The following is a 21,027-nucleotide window of genomic DNA, read 5'->3' as shown; positions in this document are numbered from 1 at the left end:
ACCCTTAAGATGATGCTGGTCTATCACCCTATCTTAAATTTATGTCTTAAATATAAAAGAATTTACCATGCAAGTATGGAAAGAACTATGCAACACTCCAAAGAAAGTTATGGTCTCTAGTGTTTCCAGTTGGTATCACTGCAAAGAACACACAGAGGAGTTGAACCTGTGCTTGCTCAGCAGTTCTTCTGAAAACCAGAAACTTGAGATTATGTGAAATGGCTCAATCTTCTGACATACTACCAGGTTCTTAATTTTCCAGTACAAAGATAAATCCATTCTGAAGAGCTTAATATGTATAAAATAAATGAATATTTCAAATTTTGGACAGTCAGTAGGAGGTTCAAACCAATTTTGTTGGCTTAAATAGATGTTGATCTGTAGTTTTTATTAGCTGAAAGCTAAACCATCTGTTTGAGTAGAAACAGATTTTGGCCCAAGGGAGAAAGAGTGAAAGTGATCTCACTGAAGCTAACAGGGCATTGAAGGTCAGTTAGGTACCGTGGGTTTGGGAACTCACTCCTTTGAGTCAAGGAAGTTCTCTAGTATCCTAGAAGATACAGTGCAATCTTGTCTAATTTATATCTCAGGAGCCTAGGGAAAGTGCTAACAGATTAAATGCTTGATTAGTACTTCACATACAAAAAAAGACAAACGCTTCATGGAAAAGATTTACTTGTACAACTGCCAATAAATTATCAAAGCAATGATCATTCTTCACAAAGTGATAAGTATTCCAAGTACAGAAAGGCAGACATACCATAAATCCTATTTTATTTCTATTTCAAATCTATTTTCAGATTTACTTTGTAAAAGTGGCTTCAGAAGAGGCTATACCAAGTGGAGATAACCCAGTGGTTTGGAAGGAGTGAAAAACAAATACCCCGATGACTTCAAGAAATAAATGGGAAAGAAAGACAACCAGGGAAATGAGGGTGGCAGGATACAGTAACACGACAGCTTTTCCAAAGTCATGGGATCAGTGTTTACTGCTTCCCCCTTTAGTTGCCAAGCTCTATAGATTTCCCTTTGAAACTTCTTTGGACATTTTCCCTTTCTCTCCATTCCAGGCCTCTAATGATCTCACTCCAAGCCTGCTGCAGTGTCTCCTTGCTCATCTCCTCTGAAGCTTCAATGTACTCTACCCTTCCTCCTAATGCAGCTTCCCTCTTATTTTACTTTCTATTTACAGACCTCACCCAGATTAACAGTCTCTTAAACAGAGGATGAGGTGGCTGGATGGCATCACTGACTCGATGGACATGAGTTTGAGTGAACTCCGGGAGATGGTGATGGACAGGGAGGCCTGGCGCGCTGCAATTCATGGGGTCACAAAGAGTGGGACACAACTGAGCGACTGAACTGAACTGAATAGAGCCTTTATAGTGTTTTTAAAATTATGATAGCTTAAAGTCACTTCCTTAACTCATTAAAGACCTAAATCATATATAACTGCACTCCATGCAATATACACCTATTCCCCATCTGTCCTCAACATGAATCCTCTCCTTACTGTCTTCTCCTGGCCCCCTGATACAGAGAGCAAACTCACGGGAAAGGACCCTGATGCTGGGCAAGATTGAGGGCAGGAGGAGAAGGCAGTGACTGAGGGTGAGATGGTTGGATGGCATCACCGACCCAACAGACATGTTGTTCAGTTACTAAGTCGTGTCCAACTTTTTCCAACCCCCAATTGATGTGAGTTTGAGCAAACTCTGGGAGACAGTAAAGGACAGCAAAACCTGGCACGCTGCAATCCATGGGGTCACAAAGAGTCGGATACGACTAAATGAACAACAAAAACTACCTGGATACCTTGCTCAGTTCCAACACAGCACATGATGGAGCACACAGCAAGCAGATGCTGGTTTCTCCACAATATCCATTATTCCCATACTAAAAGAAGTTCATGGTTTTTTGTTTTTTTCAGATCACAGTGTACTTAGTTAAAACATTATACTTCTGAACCTCCTTTGAAGCTAGGCACAAGAATATTACACAGTTCATATCCAGTGAGAAATAAAGTCTGCTACAAATTTCTGGAAAATGTACCTTCCTGATAGACATCATGCCTTCCTTTTTTTCTGTCTGAAATACAGATATGATGGCTTGAGCTGCAACAGCTGCTTTGAGATCATCTGGGAAAGGCCAAGACAATTGTAGCAACCTTAGTCCTAGCACCCTTAAATTTCTGAATCAACACCAACAACTGGACTGGTTCACTGCTGTGGATTTTTCAATACATAAGAACAAAATCCAATTTATTTAAGCCAATGCTTAATTACGTGTTCTGTTACTTGTAGTTGAAAGCAATTTTTATATTATTTTATAATAATATATTTTAATATAATAGAGTATAAGGTTATATCTTATACTTTCCTCATCCTTATATTTTAAGTTTCCATTTATAATTCAGTTCAAGTTTTATCTCCCAAGGAACCAAATTATGTTAGTCATAAAGATTTTCTCATTTATCATATTCTTCTAATTTTCTTTTTTTCCTTCTTTTGAAATTTATTTATTTTTTAATTGAAGGATAATTACTTTCATAATTTTGTTGTTTTCTGTCAAACATCAACATGAATCAGCCGTATACCATAGCATTAGCTTTATAACTACCAGTACCTAATTGATCTCTCCTTTAAAAAAATCAATCAGCATATTATTAATGGTTCCAAACTGATCTGCACCATCACTGTGGGTCTCGATCCACTTAGTAAATTAGCATCAGTGGAAGCTATGAACTATAAAGCGACCTGAGAAATTCAGTCAGATTTTACCCAAATTCTAAAGACAACTGCGTCATACTCTGCCTCCCTTAGGTGAATGTCCTCTCACTAGAAAACTGCCAATTGAATCTGCACCTCAGAATGTAAAGTTAGTCTTTATGAAAGTATTCCCTATCATAGTTAGCACAGTAAATGTGGCTTAATGTTCATCATTTTATTTGTCAGTTATTACTATATTCATAATTAACACATCTCTGACTGTTTCAAAAGAAGAAAAATTCATTTTTTCAGGTAAATAGTGTGATTTTTCTCCTTTCTTCAGTAGAAATTCTCAGTGTGGGAATTTTACTGCTGGTTTTAATAGTGGGTCAAAAGTGAGAACTATTTGATCATGCATTTAAAAAAAAATTAAAACATGGCTTCAAGAGAAGACTCCATTTACTCAATTAGATATAATTATATCTGAAATGGAATGAACTGCAATGAAAATGCAAAACTGTTCACATATTTTTAAAAATAGATAGTTGGTACCTATTTAAGGAGAAATGAATATATAAGAAGAAAATACACAACTTTTAGGCACAACTCTCTTGGGCAACCAGCCTGCTTGAGCAGAACAAGTCTAAAGTAGGACAGTTTCCAAATATATATTTTTTGGGATAACACTCCTATGAATGTAATCATCAAAAGCAGTTGTATCAACATTCTGTAATTATTAAAACCAATCCATTTATTTGGTTGGTTTGCTTTCTGCCCTTCTGTTATAGTGTCTCCAACTAAAAAGGGGTTCCACTGGTAGTGACTTCTAGATTTTCCTTACATGAAAATTATTTTGAGATTAAATATAATTACAGTTTAGCCTTGTAGTCATTTGTTCACTTACTTGAACCCTTAATACTGACAGGGTAGCATTAGAGTTACAGTTTTATTTTCATTACTCATTTACCACATTATCTGAGCTACATGGCTAACAGAGGGAAGGAGAACAGTAAAACCAAATCAACAAAAGTGCTGGGCAAACTGTGAAATGTATCTGCTAATGGCTGTGTTCAATGCCTGATGAAAGGAGTCTACAAAGTAGCTACCATTAAAAAAAACTCTTCTATGTTCTATTTTGTTGAATTATTTATCAAGAATGAATGAAAGGAAATGAGCAGGTTTACTATAACATGAGTGGAAATAATTTAAAAGCAGGAAATGCTGACTTATAGTACAAGAAGATCTTCTAGAATCCTTTTCCAAAAAAAAAAATATATATATATATATATATAGCAATAGCCTTTTAATTCATCACCAACTGGCCTGCCATACATCTGCAGTCATTTTTTTTTTAAAGTTTTTTAAAAGTATGCCTAGAATTTCATTTTACTTCAATGATCTTCAGTGTGAAGACTTCCTCAAAGACAGACCTTCTTTCTTACAGCCGGCTGGATGGCATCACTGACTTGATGGACGTGAGTCTGCGTGAACTCCGGGAGTTGGTGATGGACAGGGAGGCCTGGCATGCTGCAATTCATGGGGTTGCAAAGAGTTGGACACAACTGAGGGACTGAACTGGACTGAACTGAACTGAACTGAACTGAACCTGTTGTCAACTGTCTCAGGGTGAAAAACTTGCTGACTATTTTTAATCAAAGAGTTAAAACAGTAATACCTTTCAAGTGACCACAAAGTAATGACCAAATAACATTTACCTTACTTATTATGTCATTCAACAAACATATGCCTATTAAATCCAAAATATTATATTATATTGAATTATATTGCTCTCAATGAATGTGCTTAACCTTTATAACACAGGGATAAAGTAGTATAAAAATATATCTTAAATTCTGGAATCCACATATTTTTAATAGTAGTGATCCTGAAGAGACAGCTGGTACTGGAAGTCTTCCCAAGAGGAAGAAATCTTTTCCCAAAGAGGAACCAGTTACTGACCCTGATGAGTCAGAAAACAAGAGGGTCCCCAAGAAAAAGCGGAAATTGTCTTCCAAGGAGGAGCCACTCAGCAGTGGACCTGAAGAGGCTGCTGCCAGCAAGAGCAGCGGCTCCAAGAAAAAGAAAAAGCTCCAAAAGCTATCCAAGGAAAGTTAGAATGGACATCTTCCTAGTGGGGCATAACTTAACAGAAACATTCCCCATCCCATCCCCTAGGGCCCAATAAAAATAAAAACAAATTAAAAAATATATATATCTTATATTCTGGAGTCCACATATTTTTAATATTTACATATTTGTCTTTAATATTGAAATATTTAATTAATAATTGATCAAAATATATTTTATACAATGTATTTAGCTCTTACTTCTCTGTTATATAATGGTTGAATAAATGGTACAAATTACTTCCTTGACCTTTAACATCTTCATCTATAAAATGAAGATAATATTTAGCTGGCAGCTGAGCATTATATAAATTAACAGAGATGAACATCTTGCAACATGCCCTGTGCCAGACACTGCTTGCTCTCGGTGCTGGGGTTATGGTAAATGCAAATATCACAAACAACATTCCTGTCCTTACAGAGGAGGAGATAAAGTGACCAAGAAGGAGATGCAGCAGGAAAACTAGACCAGCCATTGTATCACAAAAGCTCACAAAATAAAGTGTTTAAAAACACAGGTAACACCAAAAATAAACTTGAGGGGACTGACTGCAAAAGGACATAATAAACTTCTTGAAGCAGTGAGAACGTTGCTATCATGAATGAAGTGGTGGTCTCATAACTGTTTACACTTGTCAAAACTCATAAAATTGTACACATAAAATTGGTTTTTTTTATTGTATGTACATTATATCTCAATGAATCTGATTTCTAAAAAATGCATGTGTCATGAAAAACAATTTAAAAAGGGCAGAAGAGCTGTTCTAAATGAAAGGAGACTGAAGAGGTGTGATAAGGAGATGCCATGTATGACCTCTGATAGGATGTTGAATCCCTTCCCCCAAAAGCTATAAAGAATATTTTGGGGGAAAATTTGGAAACTTGAATATTGATTATATATTAAACTCTATTATATCAATGTTAAACTTTAATGTGGTCATTTGATTGTGCTTGTGTAGGAGAACATCCCTTTTTTAGGAGATGCATATTCAAGTATTCAATGGTAAAGTATTAAAATGTTTGCAACTAACTTGCTAACAGTTCTGAAAAAAACACAGGTATAAAGAGATAAATAGATACAAATAAAGCAAATGTGGGAAAATGTTAACAATTGGTGAAATTTAGGTAAAGGGTCTCTGTATGCTCACTGTACTCATCTTTCAACTTTTCTGTAGATGTGAAGTTTTTAAAAATAAAAATGGGAGGCTGAAAAAAAGAGGGAATAGTCAACCATGTCAAATACCACTGTGAGGTCAGGTAAGATGAGAATGAAGACATGACTCTTGGCTTTGGCAAGGTATTGGTCATTGGTGACCCTTTTGCAAGAACACTTCAGCAGGGTAAAAGTTACATAAGAGTAAGCAGAGGAGAGAATGGGAGATAAGCAAATGGAAGCAATGAGTACAGGTCACTCTTTCAAGAGTTTTGCTATGAAGGCAGCAGAGAAACAGCACATGGAGTAAAGAGACTCTCCCTGAGCCAAAAGCAATATTAAGGCACTTTGTATTTTGGTAGGGATGACCCAGTAGAGAAGAAACTAATCATTGGGGATAGCAAGGACAAAAATGCAGGAGCAAAGTCTCTGAAATGGTGAGAAGGGCTGGGATGCACGATCCAAAAGGAAGGAGTCACCTTAGATAATGGTGAGCATGATGACAACGGTGAGCATGATGACAATGACAAAGTAAGATGACCAAACTGAAAACAGCTAGGTACTATTTAAAGCATTCCTGCTCATTTAATTCTCACCCAAATCTAAGAGGAAGGTATTACACTATTATCTCCTTTTATAGGAAGCTCAAGTACAGAAGGAAATGGCAACCCACTCCAGTATTCTTGCCTGGAGAATCCCATGGACAGAGGAGCCTGGCAGGCTATGGTCCATGGGGTTGCAGAGAGGCAGACATGACCAAAGTGACTAAGCACGCATGCATACACAAGCACAGAAAACTTACTTAATTTGTCCAACTATACATATCCAATAAATAGCAAAGTTGGGATTTACAGCTCAGTGGAAGAAACTTTTCTCCCAGTGCAGTAAGAAGGAAAGCAGACTTTGTGGGTATAGATGCCGCTAGGTAGTGGAAAGATGAGATAGCTCTTCAACAATTACATCTATTTTCTCAATGTAGCATTTTGATGAGTTCATCAGCTGAGGGGCTGAAGAGAGGGGATGTTGGAGATTTGAGAAGAGAAGGTGAGCAATTCTTGTTTCAGAGAGAAGGCAAGTGAATTTACTAGCAATGATAGGTGGTATTGAATGCCCCTTTGGAATTAATGGTCATAAAACTAAAGTGAATTTCCTTGTCCCGACTGGATGATGTTTTGTAGCAATTTTCAACCACTTGACAGGAGGCACAAAGAGTATAGCTGTGTTTAATTAGGGTGAGATTTTTACAGACAAGTGGGACCTAAGGAAAGAGGATTGGGGGAGTGGTTTGTAACAGAGTGGTGACAGTATGGAACATGAAATATAGGCTTGGAAAAGAGGAGTGTGTGGCCAGGATGGATGTGACACAGAAAAAGCGGCAAGGCCAAAGGACTGGAGATTTGTGAGGTCGGAGAGGAGCTGGAGTGGGTATCACAGTGGCAGAGCAAGTGAACGTCGTAGTGGGACGCCTGGAGAGATCTCAAATGGATGCCATTGTGGATGATGAGGAGGTCTTGAGTGTGACCATGTGGATGGGAAGCTGAGGTGGTGCAGAAATAAAAGATGAGTGGATCTAAAGAGGCCTGAGTGCTGGATGAATCCTCTGTGTAGATGCTGAAGTTTTACAGGGAGTTGACAAAAGCTGTGGTGGAGAAGCAGTCAGTGAAAGTGGGGTAGAAGACAGCGGTAAAGAAGGGTAACAGGAGTGTTATAAACTTGAAAGATGTTAGGGAGACTAAAGAAGAAAGGTGAGGTCATCTGGAGGTTGTAATGGGGATCAAGGATACTATCCGCTCCATCTGCAGGCTCTGAGATATATGAGGTGGGAAGGAAAAATCAAGATCTAATTTGAGTAGTGGCCTCAAAACAAGAAGGTAAAGGGATGGTTCAGAAAAGGAGCTGAGGATGCCGCACAGTACTGAGTACGTGGTATCTACTTAAATCAGTATTTCCTGAATTTGAAGTAACTTTTTCAGGAGTTGTCTATATTCTAAAAAGGAAAACAAAACTTATTTCCAAAGAAATTCAAACCAGATTAAAAAGGAAATGACCCTCTAATTATGGTACTTTTTGAATCCATGAAAAGGCTCATTTTCAAAAATTAGTCCCCTGGCCAAGATAATCAAACAGCGTTTTATTGTTTTTGGCTTAATATCAATACAAATGGATAGCTTACTGTTATGCAGAAGAATGCCTGGTTTTATTTTATAAGAATCTGAGATCAAAACACTAAAATTAAGTAAATTCTGCCTTGTTGAAGGTTAGACAATAGCCTTTCTGAGCATAAGCTGACCAGAAGTTAGATCTATTACAGTTCAAGCAGAGAAATCTAGGAACAAGATGAATAATATCTCCTAAGCATATTCTTTGGAGTGTAATACAGTACCCTTTCGAATATACTGTTCCACCTGAAGTTGTAATATGATTGATCCATGAAAGCTTCAGAGGTATGCCTTTATTGAAGGAGGATAAGTTCACCTCAACATTACAGTTTGTTTTTTTTTAAAGTTTGTTCTGTCTTCCTAAGACTAAGAGGATGTCATAATTCTTTTATGTTTTAACAAGAAAAAACTTTTTTATATATGTTATATGTCTATAACATTGCCTCCTAAGCATTTCTATAAGCTGTCTGTATACAGTTAATTGAAGTTCGACAGTCCTCAATGATCTTAAAATGTACAATGAATACCTAATACTCTCTCTCTAAGACTAAATTTTATTGGAATTTATCCCAGTGTTTTATAATTGTATTTGGTGGCTTCAGCATGATCATCAATCAGAATGTGGACTGGTTCAACCGCAGGTTAAAGAACTTTTCAATTTTGTCTTACTCATTAAACTATAAGGTTGTCATTATTAGACAGAAAATTTACCAGCAGTTCTGTTACACCAGATAAATGGACTTGAGAAGGACAACCAATCCTCCCAGTTCCATCAGAAGTTAATATGATGTGTCAGAGAAAGTCATCAGCCAACAACATACACTGTGCTCATTCTCAACACACAGCTGACACTGGGAGTGAGAAGTTTCTCTTTTCCATGAAGAACCCAGCTGGAAGTAATCTCTTTACTAAATCTCTTTAGTACTTTGTTTATTCCTTATGGGATGCTCTCTCTGGAGTACAGTGATTTCTGTGCTCATCTTATACTCCCTGCTAGACTATAAGCAAGTACACTACACCGTCACACTTTGGATACTCTCAAAGCACTATGGTATTATTTGTATTTTATCCAATACCCAGAATTAATGAGAGAACAAAATGCAATAGTAATACTGTCAGTATCAAATTCATTAGTATTAAAGATTAAATATAAACAGGTTTCTTTGGTTTAGTTTGGGAATCACATCACCATTTATGTTATACAAGAAACTGCTTTGAGCTCCAATAACCTAACTTACAAACTCACCTTCACAACATAGCAAGGACTTCTTATACAGCAGGTATTAGCAGAAAGTCCCCAGACAAGAAGTCTATAGATCAGTAAAGACAGTAACTTTTCTAATTTTATAAATAAAAGAGAATGAATTTACAAAAAAATATAGTAATTGTAAAGGTAGCTTTAAACTAAACCTTTTACTTTTTAAAAGAGAGGAATTTAAAAAATAATATTTTGTGAAAACAGTGGGAAAATGTTTCAGAATTAATGCATGGATATATACTTAACCAGATGAATGTCTTAGTTAATCCAGAGAATCTAGGTTAAACAAAGCAATCACATGCCATTCATAAGCCAAAATTTCAACTTACCATTTATGTTTATTGCTGGTAATACAATTGACATCTTTGGTCTTGAGGTCTTGTTATGGGTGGTAGCTGGTAACAGCAGGTGATCCTAAGATTAACAAAGAACAATTTGTTACACATAACAATCAGCTTAGTCCTATAACAAGCCAAATTCAGAGTTTCTAGGATGCCAACATTTCAATGCTATCATAAAAAAAAGGAGGGGGGCTGGCTAAGCCCTTTTGTACTCAGAACTCTGGTCTGAAGGACTAGGTGCAAGGCCTCTGTACTTGTCCTCCTGTGAGCAGGTGAAACCAGACTAAGCACTGAGGAAGAGAAAAGGGGATCTTCCATCAGGAGGGAGGCATTGTCCTGGAGGATAGGAGTCCTTGAATCTGGCTTCAGACCCGTTTTGAAGACTGGGTAAAAAGCACTGCCCCATTTCTTCTGGACTCAGAGATCAAGCCCTAAGCCTCTGGAGTGGGAGCACTAACTCCAAGACCCTAGACTAACAGAGAACTAACCCTAGGGAGTATCAAATAGTGAGAACTCATACAAAGGAAACCACTTGAATACAAGAACCGATGTCACTCAACCACCAGTGCAAGAGGCCTGTGCAGGACACCTGTGCAGGATGCCTGATCTAAGCAACAAACAAAAATACAAACCCAATCATCAGCAGACAGGATTACCACCTCACTCAGCCTTGTCCATCAGAGGAAAACCAACCAACCAAACAACAACAACAAAAAAGCTCAGCACAAATCTCACCCTACATGAAGCTTACACAAACCACTGGACCAACCTAAGGAGGGCAGAAACCAAAAGGAAGAAAGAATTCAAGCTTGAAGCCTGGGAAAAGGAGACCTCAAACACAGTAAGTTAAAAAAAAAAAAATGAAAAAGCAGAGAAATACTACACAAATGAAGGAACAAACTAGAAATACAGAAGTCCAAATAAATGAAGAGCAAATAGGCAAACTACCTGAAAAAGAATTCTGAATAATGATAGTAAAGATGGTCAAAAACCTTGAAAACAAAATGGAGAAAATGCAAGAATCAATTAACAAAGACCTAGAAGAATTAAAGAGTAAAGATGCAGAGACAAACAACACAATTACTGAAATTAAAGATACTCTAGAAGAAATCAATAGCAGAATACCTGAAGTAGAAGAATGAATCAGTGAGCTGGAAGATAAAATGTGGAAATAACTTCTGAAGAGCAGAATAAAGTAAAAAGAATGAAAAGAACTGAGGATTCAGAGACCTCTGGGACAATATCAAATGCACCAACATTCAAATTCTAGGATCCTAGAAGAGGAAGAGAAAAAGAAAGGGTATGAGAAAAATTTTGAAGAAATTATAGTTAAGAATTTCCCCAACACGGAAAAGGAAATGGTCAACCAAGTCCAAGAGGCACAAAGAGTCCCATAAAGGATAAACCCAAGGAGAAATACACCAAGACATATACTAATCAAACTGACAAAGACTAAACACAAAGAAAGAATATTAAAAGCAGCAAGGGAAAAGCAACAAGTACATTCAAGGGAAACTTCATATGCTTAACAGCTGATCTTTCAGCAGAAACTCTGCAGGCCAGAAGGGAATGGCAGGATATATTTAAAGTACTGAAAGGGAAAAATCTACAACCAAGATTATTGTACCCAGCAATAATTGATGGAGAAATTTCTCCAAAAGTTAAGAGAATTCAGTACCACCAAATCAGCTTTACAACAAATGTTAAAGGGACTTCTACAGTCAACAAATACAAGAGAAGAAAAAAGATCTACACAATCAACCCCAAACAATTAAGAAAATGGCATAGGAACATATATTCCAACAATTACTTTAAATGTAAATGAATTAAATGCTCCAACCAAAAGACACAGACTGGCTGAATGGATACAAAACAAGACCCATATATATGCTGTCTACAAGAAACCTAAAGACACATATAGACTGAAAGTGAGAGGATGGAAAAATATACTCCATGCAAATGGGAAACAAAAGAAAGCTGGAGTAGCAATCCTCACATCAGACAAAATAGACCTTAAAATGAAGACGATTACGAGAGATAACGAAGGATGCTACATAATGATCAAGGGATCAATCCAAAAGGAAGACATAACAATTAAATATTTATGCACCCAACATAGGAGCATCTCAATACATAAGACAAAACACTAACAGACATAAAAGGAGAAATTAACAGTAACACAATAATAGTAGGAAACTTTAACACCCCACTCACACCAAAACAGAATATTAATAAGGAAACATAAGTCTTAAATGATACATTAGATGAGATCAATCTCATTGATATCTTAAGGAAGCCCAGATAGGAAGCCCAGAAGTAAACCCATGCACCTATGGGTACCTTATTTTTGACAAAGGAAGCAAGAATATACAGTGGAGCAATGACAGCCTCTTCAATAAATGGTGCTGGGAAAACTGGATATGTGTAAAAGAATGAAATTAGAACACTTCCTAACACCATACACAAAAATAAACTCGAAATGGATTAAAGACCTAAATGTAACACCAGAAACTATAGAACTCTTAGAGGGAAATATAGGCAGAACACTCAATGACACAAATGAAAGCAAGATCTTCTATGACCCACCTCCTAGAGTAATGGAAATAAAAACAAAAGTAAACAAGTGGGACCTGATTAAACTTCAAAGCTTTTGCACAGCAAAGGAAACTATAAGCAAGGTGAAAAGATGAGCATCAGAATGGGAGAAAATAATCGCAAATGAAACAACTGACAAAGGATTAATTTCTAAAATATACAAGCAGCTCATACAACTCAACAGCAGAAAAACAAACAACCCAATCAAAAATAGGGAAAAGACCTAAACAGACATTTCTCTAAAGAAGACATACAGATGGCTAACAAACGAAAAGACGCTCAACATTGCTCATTATTAGAGAAATGCAAATCAAAACTACAATGACATATCACCTCATACCAGTCAGAATGGTGATCATCAAAAAGTCTACAAACAATAAATGCTGGAGAGGGTGGGGAGAAAAGGGAACGCTCCTGCACTGTTGGTGGGAATGTAAATTGACAAAGCAACTATGGAAGACAGTATGGAGATTCCTTAAAAAACTAGGAATAAAACAACCATATGACCCAGCAATCCCACTCATAGGCATATGAGGAAACCAAAATTGAAAAAGACACATGTACCCCACTGGTCACTGCAGCACTATTTACAATAGCCAGAACACAGAAGCAACCTAGATGTCCATCGACTGATGAATGGGTAAAAAAGTTGTGGTACATACACACAATGGACTATTACTCAGCCATAAAAAGGAACACATTTAAGTCAGTTTCGATGAGGCAGATGAACCTAGAACCTATTATACAGAGTGAAGTGAGTCAGAAAGAGAAAGATAAATATTGTATTTTAACACATACATAAGGAACCTAGGAAAATGGTACTGAAGAATTTATTTACAGGACAGCAATGGAGAAATAGACATAGGGAATAGACTTATGGACATGGGCAGAGGGGAGGAGAGGGTGAGATGTATGGAGTGAGATGGAAACTTATATTTTTAAAAAATGATAGTTTTTATTTGGACCTGACTTTGGGATAATTAACTACAAATCATTTTATGATTCATTCATTCATAATGCAATACACATGAGTTACTGAGTGACTATCATTAGCCCAGACCGGTTTGTGATGCTCAGTTATGTCTGACTCTGCCAGGCTCCTCTATCCATGGAATTCCCTGGGCAAGAATACTGGAGTGGGTTGCCATTCCCTTCTCTAGAGGATCTTCCTGACCCAGTGATTGAATCCGGGTCTCCTACATTGAGGGCAGATTCTTTACCGTCTGAGCCACCAAGGAAAGACTATCACTTCCAGGTTCTATAGAAAACTGCTAGTTCTGATAACATATATCCTGCAGTATACTATAAAGAGTATTGGTCAAGCAGTCAGAACACAGGGCTTTTAATTCTAGCTCTGCCATTGAATAGCTGTATAATCTGGATCTGTTTCCAATCCTATAAAATGAGGAGGCTGGACTAGATAATGTCACAAGATACTGAAATTATCTAATAGAGTCATCTTCAAGTTTCTTTTTTAAAGAAGAGTAATGTTCCACTCCCTCCCAAAAACAATACTGATCCCAGAAACTGATACATAAAAGAGAGGTTCTGACTGAAGCAAGACCAAGGCCTGGAGCCTTGCCTGCTTGAAGCAGCCAGTGTTAGGCTTTTCTTTTGGTAAGCAACAGAAAGATGCTAAGTAAGATGCATAGTTCTTCCCCTTGAAAAGCATACAGTTTATTGGAAGGGTAAAAAATATATATATATAAACGGATGCCTAGCACAATTATATAATTCTAAATGTAATATTGGGGCTTCCCAGGTGACACAAGTGAAAGAATTTGCCTGCCAATGCAGGAGACACAAGAGAGTTGGGTTTGATCCCTGCTTCAGGAAGATCCTCTAGAAAAGGAAATGGCAACCCACTTCAGCATTTCTTGCCTGGAAAATAACATGAACTGAGGAACCTGGCCAGTTACAGTCCACAGGGTTGCAAAGAATCAGACATGACTGAGTACATACACACAAATGTAATATTGCCAACTTTTGATCATCTGTAAGTAACCCAGAGCATCTGAGGTTTCTAGTCTCCAACCACACAAATACTGAAGCTGAAGTAAGAATGAACCAAGAGGACTTTGGCTTCAGAAACAGGGAAGAATGAGTGTTTTGGAAAAGGTATGTATGTCTTTTGTAGGTATGAAAAAGCTGGTTAAAAATGACTTTGACTTTGATACTAACTACTGTTTTCAATAACTCAGACACTTTTTTTCCTAGCAAAAACATAGGAACTGTCACAACAAAAAGGAAAAAGAGAAAAAAGTATACAGTAGTGTTTCTTTTTAAGGGAGCATGGTTAAACTGAGATAAAGCTGACCCGCAGTCTAACTCCTCTTGCTTTCTTTTCTTGTTCCTTTGTTTCATCATTCATTCAACAAACTTGCTCTATGGAAGGACTCATCAAAAAGTAGGACTTGACATAGCTGAGAGTGACAAAAAATTCAATGAAACTTAATTCAATGTGATTATGAAATGTAAGTATCGGCAAAGCTAAGAAAAAAGTCTAGATTGTGAAAAACAAACGGAAATTAATGTACATGAACAGAACTGTACAGAAAACCTTTCCAGTAACTGCTTGTGCTTTGTCTAATTCAAGGCAGCATCTCCATGAGAACATGTTTATTAAAAAAAAAAAAAAAAAAAAAACAGAGGGGAAAAGATGAGTGTGATTGTTCTGTTAGAATTCCAGCACTGCAGCATGGGAAAGTTTTTTGTGTTTTTTTTTTAAGTGCATTGTTAGACACAAAGATCACATGTTTCTGAAAGTAAGATAACATATGATAGCCAAGACAAAACAAAATTTGCTGATCTTTGTGCCATAAAAATTATAAATAGCTAAACTCCTATAATTAAAATACTGCTTCAGGATCCCCCAAATTGAATGAGAAAACAAACCAACAAACTTACAAGCCCCAAATTAAGGTTACTGTAAAAATAAACATACTTTGATTCCATTGGTCATGGGTTAAGGTCAGGCTCAGACTTAAATTTGAATTTCCTGTTAGGATCTAGATGTCATATCAAACTTTTTTAAACATGATTTTCAGAACATAATGTTTCCTACTTTCTCTCTTCATTAAATTTCAAGCAAAGTAGTTACTTTTGCAGCAGAAAACCAAAAAAACACATTACTATTTGTGAAAAAGAAGAAATCACATCTTGAACACATAAAAACTATTACAGTTAACCTTCTCTACCTCTAATTATTAAAGATTTGCAAACTGTGAGTAAAACCTATAAAGTAATTGTTTACAGAGAAACCTATAGGTTAGAAGTGCAGGGAATCAAAGCTGGTATACTACAAACTCTGGGCTTCCCAGGTGGCGCTAGTGGTAAAGAACCTGCCCGCCAATGTAGAAGATATAAGAGATGTGGGTTGTATCCCTGGGTTGGGAAGATCCTCCGGAGTAGGAAATGGCAACCCACTCCAGTATTCTTGCCTGGAGAATCCCATGGACAGAGGAGCCTGGTGGACAACAGTCCATGGGGTTGCAAAGAGTTGGACATGACTCAAGTAACTTAGCATGTACCCACGAACTCTAACTGTGCCTATTTTATATTAAGAAATACTTTGCACACACACATGCCTACAACAGTGTAGTTGCTTCATTTAACATTTGCTTTCACTACATCAAGTTAAATGTTTCTTGCCATAACAGTGAATCTTCAATCATTTTTTCTCTCCAACTATGTTTATCTCACGTTTGATGGCATTTCACTAATTCTATCAGTGACATCTTCGGAAGGAAAGGGATCAGTCAACAAACATTTACTGACCATTCATTAAAAAAAAATTTACTGAGCATAGTAACCTATATGTATTCAGCACTGTGCCACAGAGGATATTTTCTTCTAAAGAACATATATTCGAGTTTTTCTTAGGCAAAGAATGCTAATTGTGGCAGGAACAGTCATTGTGCTCAGTATCTGCTTTCCTTTTCCTATTCCTTTTCTAATATCATTTAGCTGGGCACGAAGCTACTCAGAAAAAGGACTATATTCCTGTGCAACCAACTGAAGCCACACATTCAAGTTCTGGTCAGTAGACTGTAAGGAGAAATGGGGCATGAAACTTTATCAGGGTGGTGATGGTGAAAGGCAAACTTCCTCCTTTTCTTCTTTCTTCCCTGCTAGCTAGAATGCAGATGGGACTGCTGAAACTCGGGTAGCCATCTTGGATCATGATACGGAAACTGCAATCTGAAATTTATGGAGCAATAAGGAGCAAGGGATCCTAATGATCAAGGAGATGCCAGAAGACCTCCATATGAGAAACAAAATTCTAATTTGTCTAAGTCACTACTATTTTGGACTTTTCTGTCACTTGTACTAAAACAACTCCAATGACTAGTTATATTATAAGTCTGTGAAACAATATAGTGGTTTTTACTCAAGAGAAATGTCAATAAGGGTTAAAGTAATCAAAGAAGCTTTACTCTTTAACAGTGTAAAACAATCACCTTTGTTAATAATATTCCCCTCCCCTTTATTTATTAAAGAAATTTTCTAGGAAATTCAATCCTGGAAAAGTACAATTAGATGAATCTGAACAAAATTCTTTCTTTCTTATTCAGTCAGTTAATATAATTCAACTGCAACAAAAGTGAAGTTACTTAAAAATAAAAAGTAGAAAAAAGATGTTGCCATAGAGATAAATTATTTTGTCACAGTCTTTCAAAACTATGTTACTACCTTTAAGATATCTTCAAATGGACTCCTAAAAAGCTTTTATAGGACTGAGACACCTAGGAATATCTTTGGGGAGAAAACTATGTGGACAAATAGCATAATCAATGCTTTGTTATTCTCAGAGGAAGTTTGGGAAAACACCAAAACATTTCACTGCCAGAATAAAGCATCAGTTTTCCAATGTTATATGATATTGTGCATGAAAAAATACACTATTTTCATACAGCTTTCCCCATTCCCTCTTCCAAGCACTTTATTAGAAAAACAAAATTATTAGTGCATAATACAGCATCCAAAGTTATCTGTTTCTTCTCTTTTTTTAAAAGAGCTAAAATTGGAGACTAACTTATCAAAAGAACAGGACCACATTTTGCCCAGCTGGAGGTTATGATGGAAAAGCACCTTCAAACTGCGGTCCTACCAAGTTTTGTCTAATGTTGATTCTACATATCTGTGTAGGTAGAAACTGACCTTAGCTTAAACTAACTCACTAGGTTAAATGACCCTTCCTGCTCCCCCTCTAAAACTTACTGATGCCTTTAACACACTAAACATTCACGACTAGTTGGGTTATTTTTCCAAAACTACCTCTGCTAATTGCATTTGTTACTAATTGTGTAATTTAATAAACTACTATGTAACTGATAAAACAGTGTGAATAGAAAGAGAGCACTGTGGGTGTAGTGCTTCCAAGTTGGCGCTAGTGGTAAAGAACCTGCCTGCCAATGCAGAAGAGAGAGATGCAGGTTCGATCCCTGGCTCAGGAAGATCCCCTGGAGGAAGGCACAGCAACGCACTCCAGTATTCTTGCCTGAGAATCCCTTGGATAGAGGAGCCTGGAGGGCTACAGCCTATAGGGTTGCAAAGAGTCAGACACGACTGAAGTGACTTAGCATGCACACAGTGAGTAGAGTTTATTGCAAGAAAGACAACATGGAACTTTAGTAGATGTGCACTCAAGAAGAACCAGCCCTACCTCAAAGCTTGGCAAATGAATGCACATTTATAAAATTAATTGAAATAAAGTAACACACACACACACACACACACACACGTATATATCTTAAAAAAAAAAAAAGTTCCTTTGCTTTAACCAATTGTTTTAATTAACAGATTACCCCTAGTCTCTGTTTTACTAGGTAGAACAGCTTTCCCCATGTCAGGAAACTGAATCAAGGCTGCAGTCTTTTATTTTTGATAGAAAGGAATGTATTTAAAATTTATGTATTTATTCGGCTGTGCTGGGTCTTTGTTGCCATGCAGGCTTTTCTCTAATGGCAGTGTGCTCAGGCTTCTCTTCTCACTGCAGTAGCTGCAGGGCACAGGCTGAGTGGGCTTCAGTAGCTGCAGTTCCAGGCTTTAGAGCACAGACTTCATAGATGTAGTCTATGTTTTCTTAGTTTCTCTGCGGCATGTGGGATTCCCCCGGGGCCAAGGATTGAACAAGTGTCTCCTGCACTGGCAGGCAGATTCTTTACCACTGAGTCACCAGGGAAACCCAGAAAGGAAGGTATTTAATATCTAACAATGTCCCCTAGGGATGAGGGAAACTCAGTCTGCAATGGGCAGTATCTCTGACACTAAACAGCTTTCTCAACATGTCAAAAAGTCTTGCAAATCAGGTCCATATTAATAACAATGACCTCTTGATATTTTAAATTTGAACCATGTAAACTGTATTACAGACATGGGGGTTGGTTTTCTAACCCAGAAAACTGTTAAAAACAGACCAAAAATAAAAAGAGCATCTATCCACATTTGAAAAATAGCTTTGTATTAAATTTTCTCTATCAATATGTTCCTACCTTTCGTTTCCTGTATCACTGCTTCATTTACCTTACCAAGTATCTTTCAAACCACCAAACTGAAGGCCAAAGCAGTAATTAAAGTCAGTTTTTCCTAGTTATTTATCAATTCACAACATTCTGAACTAATGTTAATTTCTAGTAGTTATATTAACTGTTGATCAGGAACCAAATCTGTCCTTTCATTTAAAGCAATTATAAACCAAAGGCAATTAGGAAATTTGAAATCATTAAACTATACAGACACACATACTGACATATCCTGAAAATAAGAATTGCAAAAAAAAAAAAAAAAATTAGAGGCAGTAAAATTAAGTAGAGTGTAATCATTTAAAAGTCTGTTAAAATGTCTATGATGTAGAACTTCCCATCATAGTAAAAGCATAAGTAAAATACATTACTCATCCCCGAACTAGAAACAGTTAATAGAAATAGCTAATATGAATGCAGTATTTGTGCCACTAACATATCCAATAAAAGTACAGGCCAATAAAAGGAAATGTAAAGTTTGCATCTGCAACATTAGCACACATGTCAGCCAGAGGAAAAATAAATCAAAACTATTAGAGCACAACAGATGGCTTAAAAGTGAGCCAAGGTTTACATTCTGACAAGAGGAAAATTTTGACAGTAAATTCAAATCTGATAGTGCAGGCAAGGTCACCAAAAAAAAAAAGTTAGTTTGAAATCCTAATAAGTACAAACTCAAGTATTGCCATAAGCAATGGTTCTCATATCAAACTCTACAAGCCCTCAAAGCTCCCCAACTGATGCTGAACTCCTTTTTTTTTTTCTTAGTTTTTTAATTGAGATACTTACAATATGGTGTTGGTTTCTGCCATACATCAACATGGATCAGCCATAGGTATACATATGTCCCTCCCTTGTGAGCCTCCCTCCCACCTCCCATCCCATTCCACCCCTCTAGGTAGTCACAGAGTCCCAGGTTAAGTTCTCTGAGCCAGGAAACATGTTCCCACCAGCTATCTATCTCACATATGTTAGTGTGCATGTTTCCATGCTACCCTCTCCATTCCTCCTGCCCTCACCTTCCATATCCCCACCTTGTGTCCGTGAGTCTGTTCTCCACGTCTGCATCTCCACTTGCCCTGCAAACAGGTTCATCACTACCATTTTTCTAAATTTCATATATGTGTGTTAATACATATTTATTTTTTCTTTCTGACTTACTTTACTCTGTTATGGCTCTATGCTGAACTCTTTTATTCACACAAAAAGGGCATGATTGAACCATACAAAACTGTCATTTTTATGGTGAGTCAAATCTCAGTAATTTCATAATGGTCAACCTCATAGTTTGGTGAAGAGTCTTGAGCGACCCTAGGACAGGAAGAAGATCAAACCAGTCAATCCTAAAGGAAATCAACCCCAAATATTCACTGGAAGGACTGTTGCTGAAGCTCCAATACTTAAGACCACCTGATGAGAACAGTCAACTCATTGGAAAGAGCCTGATGCTGGGAAAGACTGAGGGCAAAAGGAAAAGGGGATGACAGAGGAAGAAACAGTTGGATGGCATTACTGACTCAATGGACAAGAATTTGCGCAAACTCTGGGATATAGTGAAGGACAGGGAAGCCTGGCGTGCTACAGTTAGTTCATGGGGTCATTAAGAGTCAGACACAACTTAGCAACTGAACAACAACAACACAGTTACATATGCCTCTTTTTCAAATCCAGAATTAATTTTGAGTTTCACAGTCAAAATGATTCCTTGTAAACTTTCCCAAGAATAAGACAGTAGCCCCCTAATCATTCTTCTCTCTTGATGAGAGCTTCAGGGAAAGTGTTTTTAAACCAGGGTGGGATTGTTTTCCCTAAAGAAAGCTCTTAGAACAAAATGTTGGTTACGTGCCTTGAATAGGTAGAGTGCTAGGAAGTCTCTGACCTTATACTTCCTATTTCTTCATTCAGTAATCTGAGCTCATCAAACTTTAAAACTTTGTCAGCTATAATACAGAGCTTTTTCAAAGGTGGACCATGTGTGATTTAGGTAAATACATTAGGATTCCTGAAACTTGTTATCAATCATCATTTGTTGCGTGCTGAGAGTGTAGCAATCAGAAAAATGTCTTATTAAGGAGAAAGATCAAACACTAAACGTATAGAGTTTAACCATATGAGAGTTTGTCAGACATAATGTTTATAAGATGTTTTATTTTAAAAATTGAC

At 37.0% G+C, this 21,027-nt stretch overlaps 1 protein-coding gene across 3 annotated transcripts in view; it reads right to left on the bottom strand.

Moving 5' to 3' along the window:
- ATF6 (activating transcription factor 6) overlaps positions 1 to 21,027 on the bottom strand; it is a 248,398-nt gene that overhangs the window by 54,247 nt on the left and 173,124 nt on the right. For all 3 annotated transcript variants that reach the window (XM_042256929.1, XM_060415542.1, XM_060415543.1), the window contains one exon: positions 9,734 to 9,818. In XM_042256929.1, the coding sequence (XP_042112863.1) occupies positions 9,734 to 9,818 (85 nt within the window). The remainder of the gene's footprint in view (positions 1 to 9,733; positions 9,819 to 21,027) is intronic.

The sequence above is a fragment of the Ovis aries genome, chromosome 1 (genome assembly GCF_016772045.2).
Source record: "Ovis aries strain OAR_USU_Benz2616 breed Rambouillet chromosome 1, ARS-UI_Ramb_v3.0, whole genome shotgun sequence".
NCBI classification, from domain to species: Eukaryota; Metazoa; Chordata; class Mammalia; order Artiodactyla; family Bovidae; genus Ovis; species Ovis aries.
This window is presented reverse-complemented; position numbering and strand designations above follow the sequence as displayed.